Source organism: Rattus norvegicus, chromosome 9 (assembly GCF_036323735.1).
Source record: "Rattus norvegicus strain BN/NHsdMcwi chromosome 9, GRCr8, whole genome shotgun sequence".
NCBI lineage: Eukaryota > Metazoa > Chordata > Mammalia > Rodentia > Muridae > Rattus > Rattus norvegicus.
The window spans coordinates 47,546,205-47,571,810 of record NC_086027.1 but is presented as its reverse complement, the minus strand read 5'-3'; the positions used below and the strand labels follow the sequence as shown (position 1 = coordinate 47,571,810).

Sequence of the window (25,606 nt, the reverse complement as noted above, 5' to 3'; positions counted from 1 at the left end):
TTTTTAATGGCTAATATCCACATATAAGGTAATGTATAAAATGTGGACTTAAAACACATCCCAGAGAAACACAAAGTGAATGACTAAGATAATAACTGCTTGCCTAAAAAGCAAGCAGGTTAAAAGAAGACTGCAGACCTTTCCTGCCAGCATCTAGACTTTGATCCTTTCAGGTGGCGACAAGGATCCTCAACTGTGCCTCTCCTTGGCCTCATTTCCTTACCTCTACCCCTGAGAAGAGTTGGTGTCACAGGAAACTAAGTAAACAACCAAGACTTTGATTTCCATCAGGGAGTAGGGAGGTGCATCGTCTCTGAGGTCGGTAGAGACCACAGAGGGCACCAGAGCATCTGCCCTACCCTGTAGTAAGAGGCACCCACCCGTCCTTCTTGCTAGGGAGGTGTCAGAGGAGAGTCAGAGCAGTTAGGACTTCATTTCTCAACAAGGCCTCTCCTTTGATTTGAATCTGGATTGTTCCCCATAGGCTCTGTATCAAGTGGGCAGTCTCCAGCTTGTGGCACTATTTTAGAGGGGGAGTCTTTAGGAGGTGGGGCCTGGCTGGTGGAAGTAGCCCACTAGGGACTGCCCATGCTTCCAGTCTGCCCTCTGCTTCCTAGTCCACCAAGATGTGGACCAGCGCATTCTGCCTGTGTCAGGAACAGTAAGGCTGAATTAAAAGGTAATGAACTAATTTATTGGTGGAGGAAATTTCAAATGTTCTTGGTGTGGTGGTGGGAATTAAACCAGGGCCCTGCACATGTTTAACACTCTCTTCATTGAATTAATGCCCCGGATCTCAGAAGAGGAAGCTTCAAGACTGCACAATATTTGGGCTGTAGCATGCCTGTTGCTTACTATGTGCAGTCAGGTTTCTATGAGGGACAGGATGTAGAGGAGAAAGATGTGCAACACATGCAGTTTAGGAGCATGCACATGTTCAAAACTGCAGCAGAAGCGTGTGCACACATTGTTAAAGAGCCGTTCACTCGCTTTGTACTGCGGCAAGAGGTGCCTGGAGGGGACACCTGATGCATGAAAGGCTCCAGGATGCAAAACTGAAAAGCCATTTCAGAGATTTTTCTTTGAGGCGACCTAGGGAAGGATTTTCAGTGCACAGGCACTCTGAGGCTACTCAAGCTGCTGTCCCTGGGTCCCAGTTCTTGAGCTGACAACACAACACAAGATCATCTACGTACTAATTTGGCAGCATGCAGAAGGTAAGAATTCTAGTTACCTTGGAGGCTTACACCAATATTTTTGACAAAAGTCTGGAAAGGAAAGCAGCGAGTAGCATGATCAGATTCCCTACAGGGAATCCTTCAGTGACTTTGCATGAAGCTTTGAAGGTGAATTCCAAGTTGTGGTAAAGACTCAGGACGTTGGAGTTTTGAAGGAGCCGAGATATCTGCTGAGGAAAACTGTATCACCAAGGAGGTTTTGCCCAAAGAGAGCCCTTGTGCATTCAAGGCAGCAGGGCCTAGCCGAGCTGAGATACTGACGTCCATTGGAACTTACAGAGTGATGCACATGCACCAGATTCCAGGCATGGAGGACTCCAGCCTGCCTCTTCTAAAGTACTTATATCGTGAATTGAATAATAGCAGGCTTACTGTCGGGGGCAAGGAGGATTTTCATGTATTTATCAATGATATACTTGTTTTATTTGCCCACTTAACATAAAATGAGCATTATGTACAGAATACATAATTCATGATGCATAAAGGAGTTCTGTATTTTGCTTAGAAGTTAGGGGAAAGGACAGGTAAATAAATAATTTTAATGCATCTTATAAAATACTAAGAAAGAGCTGAGAAGTTAATTCAATATAATGCATATACAAAGACCTGAGTTTAAACCACAAAACCTGTTGTGGAAAAGCCAGGCATGGTGATAATTCTGCCTGTAATTCCAGCTCTGGGGAGGTGGGTGCAGGCATATCCCTGGGGTCCTCTGGACACCAAGAGACCTGTCTATAAAAAGCCAAAGTAGACAGTGCTTAACAAGTGACATTTGAGGTTGTCTTTGGCCTGCACATGTATGAGCATATGTGTAGTACACACCACACATTTTCATAGCATGGAGGGGTTGCTGAGGAGACAGCTCAGGAGGTGGAGGGCTTGCTGTACAAGCATGAGAAATGAAGTTCAGATTTCCAGCATCCATGCTGAGTAGGCTGGTGGCCTTCTGATAGCCCTGGCACTCGGGAGTCAGTTAGCTAGCTAGACGGGGTAAATCTGGGAGCAGTGAGTTAAAGTGAGGGACCTTGCCTCAGTACATAAGGTGGAGAGCAGTTAAAGAGAACACGCTCTCTTCCACATGCGTACACATGTGTACATTTACCCTTTCACCCCGCCTGCTCATACATGTGAATGCACACCTGTGTGGCCACACACTACTCCAGAATAACCTATACAACAGAACTGTGAAGACAGATGAATTGTTGGAATTGTTCAACACTCACATCTTACAGCTTATTAAAAATAGCACACTATTGATCACAGTACCTGAGAGAAGAAAGGTAGGGAAAATGAAGAAATTTGGTATGATGATTTGAATGTGAAATGTCCTCCAGAGGTTGAAAGTTTCTGGGCACCTGGTCCCTGGCTGGAACAGTGTTTGAAAGTTGAGAAACCTTTGAGAGATTGGGTTAAGTTTGGAAAGTGAGTGACTTGGGGGCGGACCTTTCAGGTTAAACCTGCCTGAGTGCTCTGCTTCTTGGGATGACTTTGATGTGAAACTTCTGCCACATCCTTCATAGACCCTCAAGAACCATGGTCCCAGATAATTGTGTCCACCTTAAGTTATTCTCTCAGGAATTGTGTCACAGTGTCCAGGAAAGACTCCAGTTTGCTTTGTGAAGAGCTGGTGGTAGAATGGAGAGCAGGTAGTTTAGCATGAGGTTTTTGTTCAGGTTCCCAGCAGTTGGGCTGCACATTTGGTATACAGGAAGCAGGAAGAAAATGTTAAACACTCTTTACCTGTTAGGTCAGGAAAGAGCCAGTTTCTTCCCTGAAGTTTTCCTGACACTGATCATGAAGATGATTTTATGATATATAGGATGTAGCACTATAATACTTAAGATGTTTCTAGACCAGGGAGATGGGCTGGGGGCTTATGGACAGGAAACTGGGAAAAGGAATAACATTTGAAATGTAAATAAAAAATATATAAAAATGTTTCTAGACCATTACAGGAAGTGTTATAGTGTGTCTGCAACATAGGTGCACACACTGGTGACAGTGAACCCAGAGTGCACAGATGAGAAAGGCTGGGGTCACAATTCTTAGTGACACGGTTACTTCCAGTTTACATTTTCAAAAAATTTCTTTTAAAATTAAAATAAGTCCAACTTTTATAGCTATACACACTATTTTAAAAACAACTATATATTCAAATTTCCTATGAGTCCTTTTAGTGGTTCAGAGAACTTTCTTTAATTGGTATATGGAAGTAGGCCAAAAGAGAAGGTATTGGGAGAAATTCAGGCCAGTCACCGTAAAAGATTGAACTGGGGAAGTTCTTTGTGTATTTATAGATTCCCCTTCCTATTTTTGTTTCCTGGTTTTGATCATGTAGACTTTAAATCTCACATGTTAGTATGATTCACAAAGTACCACAGTGATGGGTGGATTACCGTAATGACCTTGTGTACTTCCTAACGTGACCCATTTAGAATAATGAATGACATTGCAACATATTTAGTTAAGATAATTCATTGCTGGGTATGATGGTGCGTACCTTTAATCCCAGCACTCAGGAGACAGAGGTAGATGGATTTCTTGAGTTTGAGGCCAGCCTGATCTATACAGGGAGTTCCAGATGAGCCAAGGCTAAAAGTGAGACCATGTATCAAAAAAACAAAAATCTCATTCAGAGCCTGCCCCACATATGGCCCATATATATACAGCCACCAAAACTAGATAAGATTGATGAAGCTAATAAGTGCATGCTGACAGGAACCGGATATAGATCTCTCCTGAGAGACACAGCTAGAACATGTCAAATAAAGAGGTGAATGCTAGCAGCAAATCACTGAACTGAGAACAGGACCCCCGTTGGAGGAATTAGAGAAAAGATTGAAAGAGCTGAAGGGGCTTGCAAGCCTTTAAGAACAACAATGCCAACCAACCAGAGCTTCCAGGGACTAAACCACTACCCAAAGACTATACATGGACTGACCCATAGCTCCAATTGCATAGGTAGCAGAGAATAGCCTTGCTGGGCACCAGTGGAAGGGGAAGCCCTTGGTCCTGCCAAGGTTGGACCCCCAGTGCAGAGGAATGTCAGGGGAGGGGGGCGGTAAGGATGGGTGGATGGGGAGGGGAACACCCTTATAGAGGGGGGGATGGGGGCTTATGGTCAGGAAACTGGGAAAGGGAATAACATTTGAAATGTAAATAAAGAAATATCCAAAAAAAAAGCTAATTGCTCTGTTGAATACCAGATAAAGTTGAACAAGTCTTATGGATGCTTATCTTTAGTATATTTATGGATAGTTATAAAATATGAGTGATTTATCTTATGCTTTAGATATGTGTTACATGTTTTGTTGAAAGAATGAAGAACAAGTTGTGTTACTACATTTTTATTGGCTGCCATTTATGCCTTTCTGGTGAAATACTTTTGGTATTAGATATTACTTCCATTTTCTTATAGTACTTCAAAAATCTTTTTGTGTGCATGAATAAAATATAGGCAAGTATGAAATACTATATTTGTTAATATAGAAAACATATTTTTGTTCATATATAATGTTTATGTATATGCACAAATATGTGCTCCTGTTAACTAGTTTCTTGTTCATACATATAGTTTTACAGTTTTCATTGTAAGAATTTTAAAAATCTCATTTAAGATTCTTTTTATTCATCATGGCATCTCTATTTTGCTATTATCTACTAAAATAAATAAGTAGAATGTTTGAGAATTATAACAGTTTTGTGTTTTTAAGTAAAACCATTTTGATGTTTGTAACTCTGCTACAAAATGAAATAAAGTACACAGATGTCAAAATAAAAAACAAAAAACCCAAACAACAACAACAACAACAACAAACAAAACAAAAACAGAAAAAGGAATAATTCATGAACTATAGGATATTCTTCATAGAGGGACAAATACAGTTTATACTTTAAAGTACTTTCAGTTTTGAAAGAAGTTACCTCTGCAGTTACTTGAAACATTCAAGGCTAAGGCTGACTGACTCAAAACTAAGCCTAGACGTTTAGCAATTTCAGGTGCTACCCAAAGGCTTAGATTGCTTTGCGGAGGGGGGGGGGTGCAGGGTGCAGGGAGTAGGGTTGCTCATACGTCTTACTTAAATTGAGTTAACCTTCTGAAGGAGACCATCACAGGGTCTTGAATATAGTGTGTGCTCTGTAGATAACTTAAATATGAGTGACTCACAAGCTTCCCTATTATTGTGCTGAATGCTTTGTGCCTCAACGAAACCAAAGTTCTCTGACAGTAGGCATCTAGTCTGTCCTTGGGGTCTTTGGAGTTCCATGTGCTTTCTGGTGTTCCTGTTGTTCAGTGAGTCTGCTCTGTGTGTGTGTGTGTGTGTGTGTGTGTGTGTGTGTGTGTGTGTGTGTGTGTGTCCATGTCTTTTTACACCTATTGATAGTTTGATACTGGGTTGGAAACTGTTGTCCTCCTTATTAATCAGCAGATACCAGATTGATGTGGCATTTAGTTTAGGCAAATAAGCTATTGTGTTCAAAAGGACTTTTCTAAAGAGTTAACAGTTTTGAACAGCAAGTAGAAATTTGATTCTTGAGAAGTAAATGTCATTAATTATTCAAATTAACTGTAATTTCTTTACTGCAGATAAATTATTTGGCTTTTTCCCCCTTGAGACAAGGTCTCTTTATATAGCGAGGTTAGTTTTAAAGTCATGATGTGATCATCCTGCCTTAGCCTTCTGAGTGCTTGGATTATGGGCATATGCCATCATGCCTGGTTATTTGGACATTTTTAACAATAATTTGCTTAGAAAGCTATAGTAAGGCAGTAGTAAGGGTTACTTATAGGAGTGGAATCCAGGAGGGGCTGGGAGAACATGAGTGTAATGTATCACATGCTATGTGAAATTCTGAAAAGAGAAATTGCAAGTATTTTTTAAAGCTATTTAAAGCACTAATTTTGTTATGCTTTGTTTTGTTTTTCAAGACAGGGTTTCTCTGTGTTGCCCTGGCTATCCTAGAATCCACTCTGTAGACCAGGCTGGCCTTAAACTCAGAGAGTGCCTGCCTCTGCCTCTCAGGTGCTGGAATTAGAGACATGCACCGTCACTGATAGTATTTCTATTAAAATATAACCCCTGAAATTTGATACAAAAGATGCAGTTATTAAGAAAAATCATTTGGTGGCTGGGATTGTGGCTTAGGCTGCTTCCCAGCCATGCATGGCGACCTAGATTTGACCCTTACCACACTGATTAGTTATTTAATTCATATTCTCACTTAGTGGTTTTTTCCAGATAGGTAATATTCACATGGTACAAAATGATAAAAGACACCAAGACTGTACCATTAGGTAGGTGTTCTTGTCAGTTAAGCAATTTCTGATTCTAACACCCAATTGCTTTTCTCAGAAGGAAGCTAAGGGACTCTCTTAACGTGATTACTTTCTTTCTGATTATAACAGATTGAAGATCTCAAACAGACAAATCATGACCTGGAAGAATGTGTTAGGAAACTCTTGGATAGTAAAGAGGTGGTAAGCACTCAAGTAGATGATCTAACCAACCACAATGAGCATCTTTGTAAAGAGTTGCTTAAACTTGACCAACTAGCAGAGCAATTGCAAAAAGAAAAGAATTTTGTGGTGGACACTGCCGACAAGGAACTTGAAGAAGCAAAGGTAACTAAATTTACCACCGATAATGTCTTGGTTGTGCTTTAAACATGAGATTGTGAAAGAAAATTGGAAAAGTGAAAATTTCATATAATTTAGAAGCTTTGTAGTTTGGCCTATATTGTTTATCATAAGGATTAAGTTATATTTTTCTCATACTTTATTTTTTATAATTTTCTTGCTCCTATTTCCCCCTAAGTTTTATGATGCTATTCTGAAAATTTCAAAGCAAGAAGAATAGTCTGTATACACAGTACTGCTCTGCGTTCCCGTTTCTTCTCCTTGTATCTCTGCAGACGGATGCATTCCCCCCGCCTTCATTAGACCGGGCTCGCTCTCTAGCCTAGGCCTGCCTGCAACTCTGGATCTTCTTGCCTCCCTCAGCTTTCTGAGGACAGGGATTCCAGGTGCCATGCCTGGCTCTATCTAATTTGTACACACAATGGTCTATCATTTGACTTTTAACCAAAAGAGAAGTGTTTTATGTTGCTAATATGTTCATCTTGGTTGACTTAAGAGTTAGTTTTTGTGTAGGAAGATCTTTATTATGTCAAGAACTATAAATTTAACTTCTAAAATTCACCTTTACATTTCGTAACATATAAAGCTCAGTCCTTTCATTTGAGGACACTAATCTGTAAGACTTTGGCTAGAGAAGACCCTAGAAGTCCCAGTGAGAATTGGGACTTATCTCCAGCCTGTAATGATGTACATCACATGGTCACCACACAAGTATTGAAAAGGCTCTAAAAGCACTTTGTACATTTTCAATACTTCCCAATAAACTGGTCAGTTTATTTTGACCTTTCAAGCATAGCTTAGTGGTTAACAGAGTACAGTCTTCATCTTGACTGGGAACATTGTCAAGTTGAGAGTTTTACTGTCCTTCATTCTTCACATTAAAAATTAACTGACTCCTTCCCAGACTGAAGAGGTAACATGACTGGCTGACTTCCAACCCTGAGTGTGCTCTTTACAGAAAGCATCTACTTTAGAGGCTGTTTAGGGTCTACTGAGCAGATGGGAGCAGGGAGGAGGTAGGTGTCAGGGTAAATTCTTGGGGTTAAAAGGAGGAACTCCAGGAATGGAAACCCTCTGAATTATAAAGCATAGGCTTTAAGTAAAAATGAAATATTAAATTCATAGGTTGAAATTTTGCCTGGTTCAGAAAAGAATGTCTCTAGAAAAATGGTATTCATGTATGGTGTAGAATTTCTGCTACCTTGGAAAACTGAAAGCTATTTGAGCTTTTGAGAAAGAGGTTCCCAGCATCTTTGGGGTAGTGTTGCTGGAGAGAGAATGTGGGCAAGCACAGTAAATCAAAGAGGAGTGGCTTTAGGATTGGCACCTTGAAGTGGGAGAGCAACAACCTTAGGACACTGTAGGGCGGAACAGAGCAGAGAAAGGTGCAGGACCATTAGGTTGTGGACACCAGCACTGTTCTCCTCTTCTTTGTGTTGTAGGCTTATGGTTATCACTACACACACTTGTCTGAGTTTGGGGAGAGAATTTGAAGTCATTTCTGATTTGATTGCTGAATGCTTGTGTTCTTACTGTTTCCTATCATAGTCAGATATGTACAAGTAGACTCTAAGGCTAATGACAGGATCACTTCTATTCACTGAGAAGGATTTATTTTGGTAGGTTTTATTTCTAAGTATTCATGCAGTAACCTCTTGCATTAAACTGCCTTTGTTTACTAGTGTGCTTTATTGCTATGTAACACGCTGCCCCAGAAGCTAAGTGAGTTTTCAAGTGAGGTGGTGCTTGTGCTTCAGTTTCCCAGGAAATTGTAAGAAAGGTGATGGCCAGATTGGCAGTCATGCACTAACTACTACTAGAGAACTTGCTTCTCAGATAGCTTCCCGCAGTCGTGAGGGGCCTCAGCAGGAGTCTTCTGTACAGTGACGTTGACTCCATTTCCTGAGCCAGTGACCCACCAGTGCCGAGAAGCCGGGCTCTGCACTGCACATTTCTGCAGTCTGCTTTTTCACGTGAGCCACTAGGGCTGGGCGTGGCGGCTCACGCTGTAATCTCAGCACTGGAGAGGCTAAGGCAAGACAATTGTGAGTTCGCAGTTCACAGGGCTGCATAGAAAGACCAATCCAGGGAAAAACAAAGTGGCATTGTCTAGAAGCTGCTCTAAAGGGGAGGCCTTTCTTACGCAGTGGCATTAGACCTTGAGCACGTATCAAAACTGCAGCCCTTCGCCTTTGTCCTCACAGCTTCAGTTAGCATCCATGACAACACAGCAGCTTCTGTAGTGCGAAGAGTAGAATTGCAAGTTTAGCATTGTTAATTTCATATACCATATATGTCAGTGTGCGTGCGCGCGCACACACACACACACACACACACACACATCTGTTTGAAACACAACTTAACAGTGATAGTGTTAAGGAAAAGTAACCTAAACCACAAGTCACTGAAAGGTGACTAGCTATCATGCTCAGTGATATTTGCAATTAAACTGAACACAACTAAATTATGACTTTAATTAAAAGACATTTCTAAGATGGCACCAATGAGTTTAAAATTTAATACATTCTATATGAGATATTATAGTTATTACTGTAAGGCTCCTTTTTATTTTCGTTACTTATGTTTGACTCTGAGTTCCTTGCCTGCATGTGTCTATGCACCTCATATGTACCACCTAGTGCCTGCTGAGGTCACCAAGGATCTCTCTCTTGGAATTGGAATGGTGCATGGTTGTGAACCACTGTGTAGATACTGAGAACCGAAAATAGATCCTTTGCAAGAGCAGCAAATGCTTATAACCTCTGACGCATCTCTCCAGCCCCAGCATGCGTACTTTAAAATGTTTTAATTTCTTGAAAATATCATATGTGTGTACTATATCCCACTTCCTCCTCCCCTCCTGCCCCTTCCATATGCCTTTTCATCCCACTCCCTTTCAAGTTCATGTCTTCTTTGTTTTAATTATTATGTTACACATATAAATACTCAAATATAACCTACTGAGTCCATTTAGTGTTGCTTGTATGTACATATTTTTAGGGATGACCAGTTGGTATTGGTAACCAGTTAGAAGGCTTATCTCTGGGGAAAACTGATTCTCCCTAATTGACATGGGACCATTATTGAACCAGATCTCTGATACCCTTTTATTATTGTTACTTTTACATGGCATTCAATCAGCCAAAAATAATTGAGCCTACCATATAGAAAATACTGTGTAAAACTTAATATTTATATTTGTAAAATCCATATCCTGTTTTTTAAAAATATATTTTACAATTATTTTATTTTTCGTATATGATTGTTTTGCCTGAATGTGTGTCTGTGTGTCACGTGTGTTCCTTATGCACGTGGAGGCTAGAGGAGGGCATCAGGTCCCCTGGAACTAGAGTTGGTTATGGTTCTGAGCCGTTATGTGGGTGCAGGAGCACAGCTCCTTTAACTGCTGAGCTTTCTTTGCAGCCCCTAGCTTTATTCTTTGTGTAGCTCTTTCCCACACTGTTTCCCTCCTCCACTTTGCCTCAACAGCACTGGCCGCCTTACTGTTCACTGAACTCACTAGGGATTCCTGTGCCCTTGGACATCTGCTGTTACAGTACCCTTTCCCTGGAATGTTCACCCAGATGTTCCTGTGCCCTCTTATTTAAACCTTGCTCAAGGATGCCGGTCTGTGGAGACTCCCTGATAACTCTGTTCCAAATTCCAGTCTTGTTTTCCATAATCATAATACCCTTAGCTCTGCTTTCCTTGGTCAGTATGATTTATAACTTGATGTTAACTTATTTTAACTTAAAAAATCTTAGCTACTGTTCTGTTGCTCTGAAGAGACAGAATGACTAAGGCAACTTTTATAAAAGAAAGCTTCTAGCTGTGTGCTGGCTTACAGTTTCAGAGGGTCAGTCCATTATCGTCACAGTGGCGAGCATGGCAGCAGGCATGGTGCTAGAAAAGCAGTCAAGAGCTACACCCTGGGCTGCAGGGGCAGGAGAGGGAACCATAGGAAGAGGGGAGACTGACTAGTATGGTTTGAAACCTCAAAGCCCACTCCTAATGACACACTTGCTCCAACAAAGCCACGCCATGTAATGTTTTCAAACAACTCTATATGCTAGGGACTAAGTGTGCAAATGGCCTATGGGGGCCATTCTTATTCAAGCTAGCAAATTTATCTCTCCCAGCTGGAATATTAGGTGTCCTTAAAGTCAAAAACTTTCAATTATTTTATGTGCTTAAAAAAAAAATCTCTTGGGTGCTAGAAAGATGGTTCAATGGTTAAGATTGCCATTTTCTCTTCTAGAGGTCCTGAGTTCAATTCCTGGTGCCCACATGGTGGCTTACAGTGTTTATAACTATAGTTCTATAAGATTCGATGCTCTCTTCTTGTGTGCAGATGCACATGAAGGCAAAATTACCCATATGCATAAAATAAATCTTAAAAATATCACAAGTGCCTTAGAATCTGAGTGGTTATTCTGTATTTTTGAGTGACATAGGCAGTACTTGATATATATTTTGACTATCATCTTTCTCTCTTTGCCTAGATTCTTTATCATGTTTCCCAGCATGAATCAGATCACACCGTTAGACACACACAGTAAGCAACCACTAACCAGTTGTTAGGAAGGCAAAAAACACAGGATTAACACTTATTCTTTGGGCCATTTATAATTATTTTCAGGGTAGGCTTAGCACCTTTGTTATAAAGGTTCTATATGTTTGTTGTAAAATGAATCTGTATATAGGAAGGAGGATTTGTTAGAATGGCTCTCAGGCTGTGGTCCAGCTAGTCCAACGATGGCTGTCTACCAACGGACAGTCCAAGAATCCAATAGCTGCTTCATCCTTGATGCTGGATGCCTCAGCTGGTCCTCAGTATATGACAGAATCTCAAAGAAGTAGGAATGAAGAAACAAGGAATGCCCTGTTCTCCATTGAGAATAATAACAAGTAGAGAGCAAGCACTCCTTCCATGTCCTTAGATAGGCTGCCACCAGAAGGTGTGGCCAGATTAAAGGTGCATCTTTCTATCTCAAATATCCAGAAGTAGTTCGTTTTTTCCCACTTCAAATGATTTAATTAAGAAAAGTCCTTCAGAGGTGTGCCTGCCTGCTTTCCCTTTAGCTAATTCCAGATGTTGTTGACAACCAAGAATAACCATCATGGTAACATAAAATAAAACCCTGAAAATTAGTGATTCAGAGTTGTACAAAGCGTATACAAACTATAAGTTATGTTCCAAACATTAGGGTCCCTTAATATTTTATAAACTTCGGTTGGACTTCTAGAAGGATCTTAGAAGGATAATAAAGAAAAATGGAATGGGGTTATATTGAATTTTACTGATAGGACTTTTAATTAGTGTTTGTGAGGCCTGGAGCTTGGATCCTAGCAAAGGTAATTAATTGTTCCAGGAAATTCTAATTTAAATTGTAATATGTTTATCTTAGTTCAGGATAATGAGACAATAATGTGATGTTAATTAATTATAAATGTGTTTGCTGAACTTCTTTGCTGCCTTTAAGCAGAGAACTTTAGTATCTGTAATAAAAAAGTCATTTGTTTTGAAACATTTGGCATAGATGTGTGACATATATAGCTATAGATGATAGTTATATTGTAAATGGAGTATATGCTCAATCATAAAATTGATGTAAAAAGTGTCTCATGGGTTGAGTGAAGTAATGCATTAAAATAGTTCATCAGAGAAAGAAGACTGAATAGGAGTTTGAAAATACTTCACTCCAGTCTTTTTTTTTTTTTTTGGTTCTTTTTTTCGGAGCTGGGGACCGAACCCAGGGCCTTGCGCTTCCTAGGTAAGCGCTCTACCACTGAGCTAAATCCCCAGCCCCCACTCCAGTCTTATATTGCTTTCCTGTTACAATCCTCAGAATTATAATTAATCTCAACATTTCAATCCAGTTAATGATATAATTTTGTACAATATAATAAATTAATATTTTATGAAGAACATTGGATAAAGGAACTGCTTTTTAAAGACTGGGTTCCTTTACTGCTGAAGGTGGGCAAGCATAGGGGACAGGTTACCTTCTGCTTAAGGTATTCAGTGTGAACGCTTTTATTTTTAAATGTCTTCCTCTTTATATTCTTTCCAATTAAACCAATTTAAGCATCTTCAGTATAAATGACAGAATTTCTAATTTTTCAGATTGAACTCATTTGCCAGCAAAATAACATAACAGTATTAGAAGATACAATTAAAAAGCTTAAGTCAGTAAGTATGCTTTTTCCTAAGTATGTGGTAAGTAGTCATTTTTATTTAGTTAGTAGGTCACTAAAAGAATTAAACACACCCTTTGACTTGTGCCTTTGTGAGCAGTACAACAGCGTTTTCTAATTAACTCCCACTGAGAGGCTTCTGGGCATCCCTGTCTTAGAGGGCGCCTTCTTGCCTCTCTGCCATCACTGCTTCCTTCTAGCTGGTGGCAATAACCTCTGGTGGGCTTTAGCAAAGAGCTTTTAACTGTTACTAGCTTTAAAGTGGTGGCTTCAGAATTTTAAATTTTGATATATAAGGTACGTTCTTCTGTACTTTTATGTCTTTCATAATTATTTTTAAGTTATAAATTATTACTTAGTACCAATTGATGTTTTATTTATCTTAGAGCATGAAATGAAAAGTCTTCTGTTTAATTATTTTAATCTGTTATTTAAAATACTTAAAACACCATCTGAAACACGTCAACTTTTTCTCAGTATTCATAAAACAAATTTAAAAATATCTTAAAAGTTTTTCTAAATGTCCATGTGAATGGGCATTCATGGCATGACTACTGAATGTCTGGACGACTGTTCAGGATTTATTACACATCCGTTCCTTGAACACAGACACTGAAGAGTGATACAGTAGTGAAGATTTCCAGGGTCAGTCATTCTGTTTCTAAGATGTGCTTCAGGTCTGCCTGTTTCTGAAATCCCTAATTATGTATGTATGTTTGTTTGATTGTATGTATATAATTACATATTGAATATAAATAAAATATATAATAAACATATAATATATACTAGCATATATTCTTCTCCAAATGATTAACTAAATATAGTGTTTTATTCAAATAAAACTCACCAAAATGGCGAAAATTGCTTTAAAAATGGTGTGATGTTTCCTCTCTCTCTCTCTCTCTCTCTCTCTCTCTCCCTCTCTCTCTCTCTCTCTCTCTCTCTCTCTCTCTCTCTCTCTCTCTCTCTCTCTCTCTTCCTCTCTTCCTCTCCTGGTTTGACATGATAAAAAATGGTGTGATGTTTTAAAATAGTAAGTTTTTACATGTTCTATTTTTTAAAATATTAACTAATATTTTGAAGACTTTTTTGTGTTTCTATTTTTAAAAGGATGCTATAATTTAGCTTAAAATAATTGCTTAACTTTTCCCTCCTTGGCAAGATAATTTTAGAGACTGAAAAAGTACAAAATACATCTCCTTCTAGACTTGATTCCTTTGTCAAGACTTTAGAAGCAGACAGAGATTATTATAAGGCTGAAGCTCAGAATTTGAGAAAAATGATGAGAAATAGATCTAAGAGTCCAAGACGCCCATCACCAACTTCTCGGGTAGGTTTGGAGGACTTTTTTTTTTTTTTTTTTAGAGCTGGGGACCGAACCCAGGGCCTTGTGCTTTCTAGGCAAGCGCCCTACTGCTGAGCTAAATCCCCAACCCCGGGAGGACATTTTTTAATCTTTTAGTTTGTTTCTCAAGTTCTGACTTTTATTATTTGATTTATCTAACTTGGGACTAACTAATGTGATTTTGTATAAATTGCAGTATCAGAGAGGTTGGGAGTCAGGTCTGTTTGATGGCACAGTGAACAACAAAGGTCTTAATTCTTAGTAAAAGTGTGGTTGGGGTAATTAGCCCAGCATGGTGCACTTTGGATGAGGTTGTAAAAGGCGATTTTGCTGTTCTCCATTCCTTTTAACTGTGGTTATGGTCACTTAAGGAGAGACTGCACTGCCAGCAGCCACACTGTCTCCTCGGAGCTGTGTGAGAGAATGTCAGGCCAGGAGTACTGTTGACCACACGGTGTATCCTCTCAGCGCCTGGTGGGCAGAGGTGGGGTCAGGAATTCAAGGTTAGCCCCGGCTTCACAGTGAGCTCAGGGTCAGCTTGAACTGTCTGAGACTCTGCCTCAGCAGCAGAAAGTAGAGCAAGAACTTGAGCCATCTTAAATAATAATTCTAGGCCGCCAACTGTGATGTAGACCTTCTGAAGTCAACTGCAAGAGACCGTGAAGAGCTCAAGTGTATGCTGGAAAAATATGAACGCCATTTGGCAGAAATCCAGGGTAATGTCAAGGTTCTCACATCTGAGAGAGACAAGACCTTCCTCCTTTATGAGCAGGTAAACACACAATACACAGACTGTGTAAGTAACAGCACTCACTTCTAGAGGTTTGCAATTACTGTGTAGGCTTTATGACCTCAAGTAAACATGGCAGTCAAATTAATCTAACACTCGGAATTATATTTCTTCTTAAGATATTCTCTTTTCCTTCTTTTATTGTGGTGCTGGGAATCAAACCCCAGGACCTTGGTTGGGTACTCTAGGCAAGTACTCTACCACTGGGCTACATCCACAGCCCTGTTCTCAAGGCACTCTTTTTTTCAGTGTAATAATTTTTCATTAATTAACTAATTAATTAATTTATTTATTCACTTTACATCCTGATAGCAGCCCTTCTGTCTACCGAGATCCACCCTCTCTCCTTTCCTCTCACATTCCCCCTTCCCTTGCCCTTCTCCTCAGAGAAGGGGAGCACCCTGCCCGGGGTAACAACCCACCCTAGCTCAATTAGTCTCATCAAGACTAAGTACATCCTCTCACACTGAGACCAGACTAGGCAGCCCAGCTATTGGGGAAAGGGATCCAAAGACAAGCAACAGAGTCAGACAGGGACAGCCACCACTCCAAATTGTTTGGGGAACTCCCATGAAGACCAAGCTGCACATCTGCTACATATTTGTAGGTGGCCTAGGTCCAGTCTACATGTGCTCTTTCATTGGAGGTTCAGACTCTGTGAGCCCTCATGGGCCCAGTTAGTTGACTCTGTAGGTCTTCTTGTGGTGTCCTTGACCCCTCCAGCTCCTTCAATCCTTCTCCTGACTCTTCTGCGGGACTCCCTGAGCTCTGCCTAATGTTTGGCCATGGGTTTCTTATTGTTTTCTATCTGCTGCTGGATGAAACCTCTCAGATGACAGTTATGCTAGGCTCCTGAGTGCAAGTATAGCAGAGTATCATTGATCATGTCAGGAGTTGGCTGTCTCGCATGGGGTGGGTTTCAAATTGGGCCAGTCATTGGTTGGTCATTCCTTCAGTCTCTCCTCCATGTTCATTCCTGCACATCTATGTTTTAGGCATGGCCAATATAGATATTGAAAAGTTGTGTATCTTTTTTTTGAAATCAAGAGACCATCTATCTTAGGGTTTTACTGCTGTGAACAGACACCATGACCAAGGCAACTCTTACATAGACAACATTTAATTGGGGCTGGTTTACAGGTTTAGAGGTTCATCTCATTGTCATCAAGGCAGGAGCATGGCAGCATCCAGGCAGGCATGGTGCAGGAGGAGCTGAGAGTTCTACATCTTCATCTGAAGGCTGCTAGAAAAGACTGGCTTCCAGGCAGCTAGGAGTTTATTAAAGTCTACGCCCATAGTAGTCCACCTAATCTAACAAGGCCACACCTCCTAATAGTGCCACTCCCTGGGCCAAGCATATTCAAACCACCACACCCACTGAGTAGATAGTCATCAAAACTGAGAGTCAGAGAACAGAGTGGGACATAAAATCATCTGTAGATGTGTGGCAGCTCTGGGGTCTGGGGCCTCAGGATTGTTGAGTAAGTGTTCAGAGATCATGGTGAGCTGTGAGCAAGGACTGGTGGAGCTCTCTCAGGGTAGCTGTACCAAGACATAGAAATAGCATCGAGAGAGTTACAGCAAGAGAGAGGGAGGAGGGAGGACGGGAGGGAGCGAGGGAGGGAGGGAGGGAGGGAGGGAGAGAGAGAGAGAGAGAGAGAGAGAGAGAGAGAGAGAGAGAGAGAAGCACTGTGGATGCCATTAGACAGATATTCCACCAAGGTGTGCTGAGGTCCAATTTATGTCTCAGAGCGGGTAAGTGGAATATACCACATCTATCTTAGCTACACACACACACATATATATCACACACACATATATACACATACATATATATCACATGCACACCCATACACCCATACATGTATATCACATGCACACATACAACCATACATATCACACACACACCCATACACCCATACATATATATCACATGCACACATACAACCATACATATCACACACACACACACACACACACACACACACACACACACACACACACACTTATTTGTGAGCGCTTGAAAATAAAAATTCTACCATTTTCTTATTTCTTCAATGCTTGCATATTATTCTGGTTTTGGTTTTAACCAACTGAATATGCTCTATGTGTAATTTAAGTTTTTCTTTTTAAAAATTCTATGTATTTCTACCATAGGCACAGGAAGAAATTGCTCGACTTCGACGAGAAATGATGAAAAGCTGCAAGTCTCCTAAATCAACTACAGCACATGCTATTCTTCGCCGCGTCGAGACGGAAAGAGATGTCGCCTTCACTGATTTACGAAGAATGACCACCGAGCGAGATAGTCTGAGGGAAAGGCTCAAGGTGTGGCAGTATTCCGTGTGTCTTCAGTGGTACAGCATGAAGGCAGCAGCACTGAGCGTGCTTTGTTGTGCTTGTGTCTTAAACAGATTGCTCAAGAGACGGCATTCAACGAGAAGGCTCACTTGGAACAGCGGATAGAGGAGCTGGAGTGCACAGTTCACAACGTAAAACCAAGTTCCTGCTCCCCATGCTCCCATGTCCCCTCCATTCTCTTCGTACTGCCTTAGGAAGAATCCCTGTAGTTCTCTAAGATTGTGTTTGCAGTCCTAAACTGTCTAAGGTGGTCTGCACGATGTGTTATTTCCTTAGTCCTCCGTCACTGTTCACACACTCAGTCTCCTCTAGAAATGGCTGCAGCCTTTTATTGTTGGTGTGTTTGGTTGCACAGCTTTTTTGTTTTCATTGTTAAGATGTAGTCTCAGAAGTATTAATTTTAATTAATTTATTTATTGGGGGGATACAGGGTCTCATTATGTAGTCCAGGTTGGCTTTGAACCCATGATTCTGCTGCTTCTGAGTGTTGGCATTATAGTTCCACTACGCTTGGCTAATTTTCATTGTTTTCTGATCTCTGTGTTCAGTTAAAGATAATATTGCTAAATATGAGTATATCAAGCATTTGAGATGCTCTTGATACATATTTGCAGTACAAAAACAGTTACAGGTTTGAATGTATGATATGTTCATTTGAGGTATTTTCCTATATGTAAAAAACAGAGAAGAGAAAATATTTATTTTCATAATCCTGCTTTATATGTAATATTTAACCTTGGCTAATGAATGAATCTTTTGCATATTCATTATGCATATAGTCAAGTTGAACCTCACTGAGAAAGGTAGACTGACATACTGAGACAGACAGGCTTTATAGTGACGCTATGTGGTGACTTGGTTTTACTCCTACTGTGGAATACTTTACAAAGCCTTCTGCAGGGGTCAGGTCTACCCTAGTGACTGTCTGATTGTGTAGAGCCTGCGCTTTGCCTCTCTGCGGCTTGGACCAATAAGGCTGCACACTGATGGTGGCTCACTTTGTCATTCCACTTGTGTAGCTGGATGATGAGCGCATGGAACAGATGTCAAACATGACTTTGATGAAGGAAACCATAACCACTGTGGAAAAAGAAATGAAATCCTTAGCAAGAAAGGCAATGGACACCGAGAGTGAGCTTGGCAGACAGAAAGCAGAGAATAATTCTTTGAGGTAAACCTACATTGCCATTAAACAACCAAAAGTTTGCTGTACTGAACCACTCTGCTTCATAGTACATTTCATAGTGAAAACTTGATTATCTGTTATCTCCCATTTAAAACATTTATAGGAAGCAGTTGTAGAAACCTCAGCAACATGTAATGGTGTCCCCAAGTCACTTAGCCAGAAAATCCTCATATACTGAGCAGTTTAAGAAAGCCCAAACTCAAAACCTTAAGGAATAGGAGTAAATTGATTAATCCTTTCTTTGCACAAGTATAACGGCAGGAGGATTGCTGCTAGAGCATTGTGTGGGCAGGAAGACACTTGTATATCTGAGATCCTATGTTAGAATTTGTTAATGTGAAACAAAACTACTCAAGTTTCAGTAGAGATGCATTCCTCTTTATCTGTAAACATGAAAAATGTTAGTTGATGTAAATGTGTAATATATTATTAAATCTACAGAAAATAATTGGGCCAGAGTCTGCCCTTGATCTTGAGGACCTGTGATGCATAGTAGGAACCGCTTGTCGGGGCAGATAATTACTCAACCTCCTGCTTTTCCTTGGAAAACTTCTTCCTTATAACACTGCTGTAAGCTCACACAAAATGCAAGTGATACCAAAGCAAGAAAACAATAATAATGCAAGCCTTGAGAAATAAAGAGAAGCAAGGAAAGGTTAAAGTCACCTATATAAAAGGGAGAAGGTTAGTGTAGAACTGCTTCTAACAAGAAATGTGTCCAGTGAAGCACGGAGTTTTCCCGTGTGACTGAGCTCAGCCAGAGGCAGTTGATACCTGGCATTTTCAATTTGTTCCCACAGGCCTTCTGTGTTGTTAGAAGGTCTTACACATGGTGGTAGCCTGGCTGTGCTTTGCGCCTTGATGCAGGGCCTTGCTGTGTGGCTCAGCACTTTTGCAGGTCCCTGCTTCTCTAGGACAGCAGTGTGCACCCTGCCCAGTGGTTTCCAGGGATTTTTTTTTTTATGTATGCTCGATTATTCGAAAACTCTTACTGACGTATAGCTGAAGCACATAGAGTAGAAGGTCAATGTTTGATATACTAAGGTTGGAAAACTTTAACCTTTAAAACCAGCAGCACAGTCAGATTCTAGCTTACTCTGCACTCGTAAGTCTCCTCCTGCAATTTCACACTCTAGTGATTCTCGGGTGACCACTGGTTTTGTTTCAGGCATGGAGGGATTTGAATTTTCTAAAAAGTTAAGCCATTGAAATCCTGTCGTCTATGTTGCTTCATCAGGCTACTTTCCCTGGTGTGGTTATTTTAAGTTTGTTCCTCATGCATTCATGTTGCATATGACCATCCTGTTTGGTTGCTGAGCTGTGTGCCATAGTGTGGGCGTGTGCTTTGACAGCTGCACTCTTTCCAGCTTGTGGCTATAATAAATAAAGCTGCTAAGTCCTGGCCCTTGTAAGTCTTTGTGTGGACATGTTTTATTTCTTGGATTAATATCTAGGAGTAAATAGCTAAGTATATGTTTACCTTTCGGGGAAACCATTAACGTCTTTCTCAGTGTGGCTGTAGTAGTGTGCATTTCTCCAGTAGCATTGAGTTTTTAGTAGTTACATAATCTTACAGGCATTTGATGTGCAGTTCATTTTTAACACCAGCTATTACTTTGTTGTATAGTTCTTTTATAAATTTTATAAAAAATTTTAGCTTTAATGTGGAATGATAGAAATTGTATGTATTTAAAGACTACAGTATAGTGTTTTGATGTACTGTGAAATGATACTTTGTGAACTTGCCTGCTGTGTTCTCTGCTCCCAGCTCCTGTTTGTACAGGTAAGTACTCAGTGCTAGCAACTAGGCATTCGTTTCTGGCCCTTTGTCCCTTTCTTTTTATTTTTTATTTTTTATTTATTTTATTTTTTATCATTAAAGACCTGTTTATTTCTTTTTTATTAGATATTTCTTTATTTACATTTCAAATGTTATTCCCTTTCCTGGTTTCCTGTCCATAAGCCCCTACCCTTCCCTTCTTCTATAAGGGTGTTCACCTCCCCATCCACCCACCCTTACCGCCCCCCTAACCACCCGATATTCCCTTGCACTGGGGGTCCACCCTTGCCAGGACCAAGGGCTTCTCCTTCCATTGGTGCCCAACAAGGCCATTCTCTGCTGCATATGCAGTTGGAGCCATGGGTCTGTGTAGTGGTTTAGTCAGCTCAGGTTGGTTGGCATTGTTCTTATGGGGTTGCAAGCTCCATCAGCTCTTTCAATACTTCCTCTAATTCCTCCAACAGGAAGTTCAGTTTCAGTGGTTTGCTGCTAGCATTCGCCTCTGTATTTGACATGCTCTGGCTGTGTCTCTCAGGAGAGATCTATATCCAGTGCCTGTCAGCATGCACTTCTTAGCTTCATCCATCTTACCTAGTTTTGATGCCTATATATATATGGGCCACATGTGGGGGAGGCTCTGAATGGCCGTTCCTTCAGTCTCTGCTCTAAACTTTGTCTCCATCTCTCCTCCTATGGATATTTTTGTTCCTCCTTTTAAGAGGGAGTGAAGCATCTGTATTTTGGTTATCCTCCTTCTTGAGATTCATGTGGTCTATAGATTGCATCTTGGGTAAATCGAGCTTTTGGGCTAATATCTACTTATCAATGAGTGCATACCATGTGGTATTTGTTTTTTTTTTTGTGATATCACTCAGGATGATATTTTCTAGTTCATTCCATTTGCCTATGAATTTCATGAAGTAATTGTTTTTGATAGATGAGTAATATTCCATTGTGTAGATGTACCACATTTTCTGTATCCATTCCTCTGTTAAGGGCATCTGGGTTCTTTCCAGCCTCTGGCTATTATAAATAAGGCTGCTGTGAACAAAGTGGAGCATGTGTCTTTGTTGTATGTTGGGGCATCTTTTGGGTATATGCCCAGGAGAGGTATAGCTGGGTCCTCAGGAAGTGGATTGTCCAATTTTCTGAGGAATCTCCAGACTGATTTCCAGAGTGGTACCAGTTTGCAATCCACCAACAGTGGAGGAGTGTTCCTCTTTCTCCACATCCTCACCAGCATCTGCTGTTGCCTGAGTTTTTTTATCTTAGCCATTCTGACTGGTGTGAGGTGGAATTTCAGGGTTGTTTTGATTTGCATTTCCCTGATGACTAAGGATGTTGAACATTTCTTTAGGTGCTTCTTAGCCATTTGATATTCCTCAGCTGAGAATTCTTTGTTTAGCTCTGTACCCCATTTTTTAATAGGGTTATTTGACTCTCTGGAGTCTTAACTTCTTGAGTTCTTTGTATATTTTGGATATTAGTCCTCTATCAGATGTAGAATTGGTAAAGATCTTTTCCCAATCTGTTGGTTGCTGTTTTGTCCTAATGACAGTGTCATTTGCCTTACAGAAGCTTTGCAGTTTTATGAGGTCCCATTTGTCGATTCTTGATCTTAAAGCATAAGCCATTGGTGTTTTGTTCAGGAAAATTTCCCCAGTGCCCATGTGTTCGAGACTTTTCTCCACTTTTTCTTCTATTAGTTTGAGTGTACCTGGTTTGATGTGGAGGTCCATGATCCACTTGGACTTAAGTTTTATACAGGACAATAAGAATGGATGGATTTGCATTCTTCTACATGCTGACCTCCAGTTGAACCAGCACCATTTGTTGAAAATGCTATCTTTTTTCGATTGGATGGTTTTAGCTCCTTTGTTAAAGATCAAGTGACAATACATGTGTGGGTTCATTTCTGGGTCTTCAATTCTATTCCACTGATTTATCTGCCTCTGTACCAATACCATACAGTTTTTTTTATCACTATTGCTCTGTAATATTGCTTGAGGTCAGGGATGGTGATTTTCCCAGAAGCTCTTTTATTGATGAGAATAGTTTTCCCTATCCTGGGTTTTTTGTTATTCCAAATGAATTTGCAAATTGCTCTTTCTAATTCTATGAAGAATTGAGTTGGAATATTGATGGGGATTGCATTGAATCTGTAGATTGCTTTTGGCAAAATGGCCATTTTTCCTACATTAATCTGGCCAATCCATGAGCATGGAAGGTCTTTCCATCTTCTGAGATCTTCTTCAATTTCTTTCTTCAGAGACTTGAGGTTCTTGTCATACAGATCTTTCACTTGCTTAGTTAAAGTCACACCGAGTTATTTTATATTATTTGGGACAATTGTGAAGGGTGTCATTTCCCTAATTTCTTTCTTAGCTGTTTATCTTTTGAGTAGAGGAAGGCTACTGATTTGTCTGAGTTAATTTTATATCCAGACACTTTGCTGAAGTTGTTATCAGGTTTAGTAGTTCTCTGGTGGAACATTTGGGGTCACTTAAATAGATTATCATATTGTCTGCAAATAGTGCTATTTTGACTTCTTCCTTTCCAATCTGTATCCCCTGACCTCCTTTCATTGTCTGATTGCTCTGGCTAGGACTTTGAGCACTATATTGAATAGGTAGGGAGAGAGTGGGCAGCCTTGTCTAGTCCCTGATTTTAGTGGGATTGCTGGTTTTATTGATTCTTTGTATATTTCTTTTTGTTTCTACCTGGTTGATTTCAGCCCTGAGTTTGATTATTTCCTGCTTTCTACTCCTCTTGGGTTTATTTCTTTTCTTTATTTCTTTTTTTTTTTTTTTTTGGTTCTTTTTTTCGGAGCTGGGGACCGAACCCAGGGCCTTGCGCTTCCTAGGTAAGCGCTCTACCACTGAGCTAAATCCCCAGCCCCTATTTATTTCTTTTTGTTCTAGAACTTTTAGGTGTACTGTGAAGCTGCTGCTGCTCCCTCCTGTTTCTTTCTGCAGGCACTCAGAGCTATGAGCGTTCCTCTTAGCACTGCTTTCGTTGTGGCCCATAAGTTTGGGTATGTGGTATCTTCATTTCCATTAAATTCCAAGAAGTCTTTAATTTTTCTTTATTTCTTCCTTGATCAAGTTATCATTGAGTAGGTCATTGTTCAACTTCCATGTATATGTGGGTGTTTGTCATTATTGTTATTGAAGACCAGCCTTAGTCTGTAGTGATCTGATAGGATGCATGGGATTATTCCTCTCTTCCTGTATCTGCTGAGGCCTGTTTTGTGACCGATTATATGGTCACTCACAGGGAAGGTCCACTGCCTGTGGAGACAAATACTCTTCGGGTGAATATGTACATAAGCAGCTTGACTAGATCAGTGGGGTAGCTGTATCTTTCAGTGTTCAAAGCACTTTTTAAAAATATAAAATACTATACTCATAGATCAGTGCTTTGTTCAGCCATCTTCAGAGAAGCTTCTTTATGCAGCAGATGGGAGCAAACACAAAGACACACAGCCAGACAATATGCAGAGAGGAACACTGAGCCCCACTCAAATGGGTGCCTCCATCAGATCCTCCCTTTAGAGCTCAGAGAACCTGGTGGAAGAAGAGGCAGAGAGATTGTAAGACCCAGAGGGGATGGGGACATCAAGAAAACAAGGCCTTCTATGAGCAACACGAGCAAAGCTCATGTGAACTCGCAGAGCTGGAGCAGTAGGCACAGGGTTGGTATGGGTCTGCACCAGATCCTCTTCGTGTTTTATGGGATTCCTGAGTGTGCAAGCAAGTGGGTCTCTTGCTTCTTGTGCCTTCTTTTGGCCTTTTTTCCTTCTGTTGGTCTGTCTTGTCCAACTTTGATATGATAGTTTTTATTTTATAATATTTTGTTATAATTCAACAGTATCTTTAGAAGCCTGTTCTTTTCTAATGAGAGACAGAAAGGGAGTTTGAATGGAGGGAAGGTAGAAAGGAACTGGAAAGAGTAGAGGGAAGGGTTTAAAAACAAGAAATAAAAAGAAACCAAAATCGATACATAAATAAAATAAATGGTAGCTGTCATTATAGGAGTGAAGTGGTATTGCAGTTTTGATCTGTGTTGTATAATACCATGCCTGGTTTTGCTAAGAGGCTTGTGACGCTCATATCTAGATGTTATATTTTCCCCAGTGTGGTGTCTCAGTCAGTGTTTCCTTAGCGTCTGCATCTTCTCTACCCTCCTGCAGATGACTGTTAGCTCTCTCCAGGGTCCATGGTCCTCACTCTTCTTCACTCATCACTTCTCCAGCAGTATTTCTAAGTGCTGTGGCCATGAGTTTACAGGTTGTCTCTTCTGCTTCGTACGGTAGATTAGTTTTAAATTTTCTTCTAGAAACTTACATGTTGATTTCCAGGATCACTAGAAACATCCTCTTGATTTACACATGTTAATCGTTAATGTATTTCATATATACTGGCTTAATGTTTTAATTCTCTATTATATGATTATGACTAATAGCAAGAAAGTTACATTTGAGCAGAACTTTCCTTCTCTCTGTCTCTGTCTCTCTCTCTCTGTCTCTCTCAAGGTTTTGAACTTGTTCTATAGACAAAACTAGCTTTGAATTCACAGAGACCTGCCTGTCTCTGCCTTTTGTGTTTTTTGACAGCTGGGATTAAAGGTGCACACCACCAACACCAACACCATCCGGCCTGGAAAATGTTTAAAGACTGTGAAAACTTTTTATTGATTATTAAAAATTTCTCTGCATGGACTTCTTTCTTTTCTTTTTCTTTTCTTTTCTTTTTTTTTTTTTTTGGAGCTGGGGACCAAACCCAGGGCCTTGCGCTTACTAGGCAAGCGCTCTTCCACTGAGCCAAATCCCCAACTCTGGACTTCTTATACAATCATTTTATGGTCCTTGAGAGGCAGGAAACTCAAAGTGACTACATTTGACTGGGAGAATATGCTTTTCAAATGTATATGTTATTGTTGCAACACAATGCTGTTTAGAGTCATCTGTGACATTTTAAGTGATTTAATATTTTTTAAATCGTTATGCACTGCCCTGTGGAATTGATAATACTACACGTGTTCATTCAATTAGCTGGTGAATGTTTGGCT

At 40.2% G+C, this 25,606-nt stretch overlaps 1 protein-coding gene across 13 annotated transcripts in view; it reads left to right on the top strand.

Annotated features, from left to right (window-relative positions):
* Tsga10 (testis specific 10) overlaps positions 1-25,606 on the top strand; it is a 107,195-nt gene that overhangs the window by 22,391 nt on the left and 59,198 nt on the right. For 11 of the 13 annotated variants that reach the window (XM_063266681.1, XM_063266679.1, XM_063266671.1 and 8 more), the window contains exons 3-9: positions 6,646-6,861; positions 13,004-13,069; positions 14,237-14,404; positions 15,033-15,191; positions 17,367-17,537; positions 17,624-17,701; positions 18,590-18,741. In XM_063266681.1, coding sequence (XP_063122751.1) covers positions 14,354-14,404; positions 15,033-15,191; positions 17,367-17,537; positions 17,624-17,701; positions 18,590-18,741 — 611 coding nt within the window. In that variant the 5' untranslated portion in view covers positions 6,646-6,861; positions 13,004-13,069; positions 14,237-14,353. Of the gene's footprint in view, positions 1-6,645; positions 6,862-13,003; positions 13,070-14,236; positions 14,405-15,032; positions 15,192-17,366; positions 17,538-17,623; positions 17,702-18,589; positions 18,742-25,606 lie in introns of those variants that run through there. The other 2 variants (NM_001393709.1, XM_063266678.1) reach the window with 2 other exon arrangements.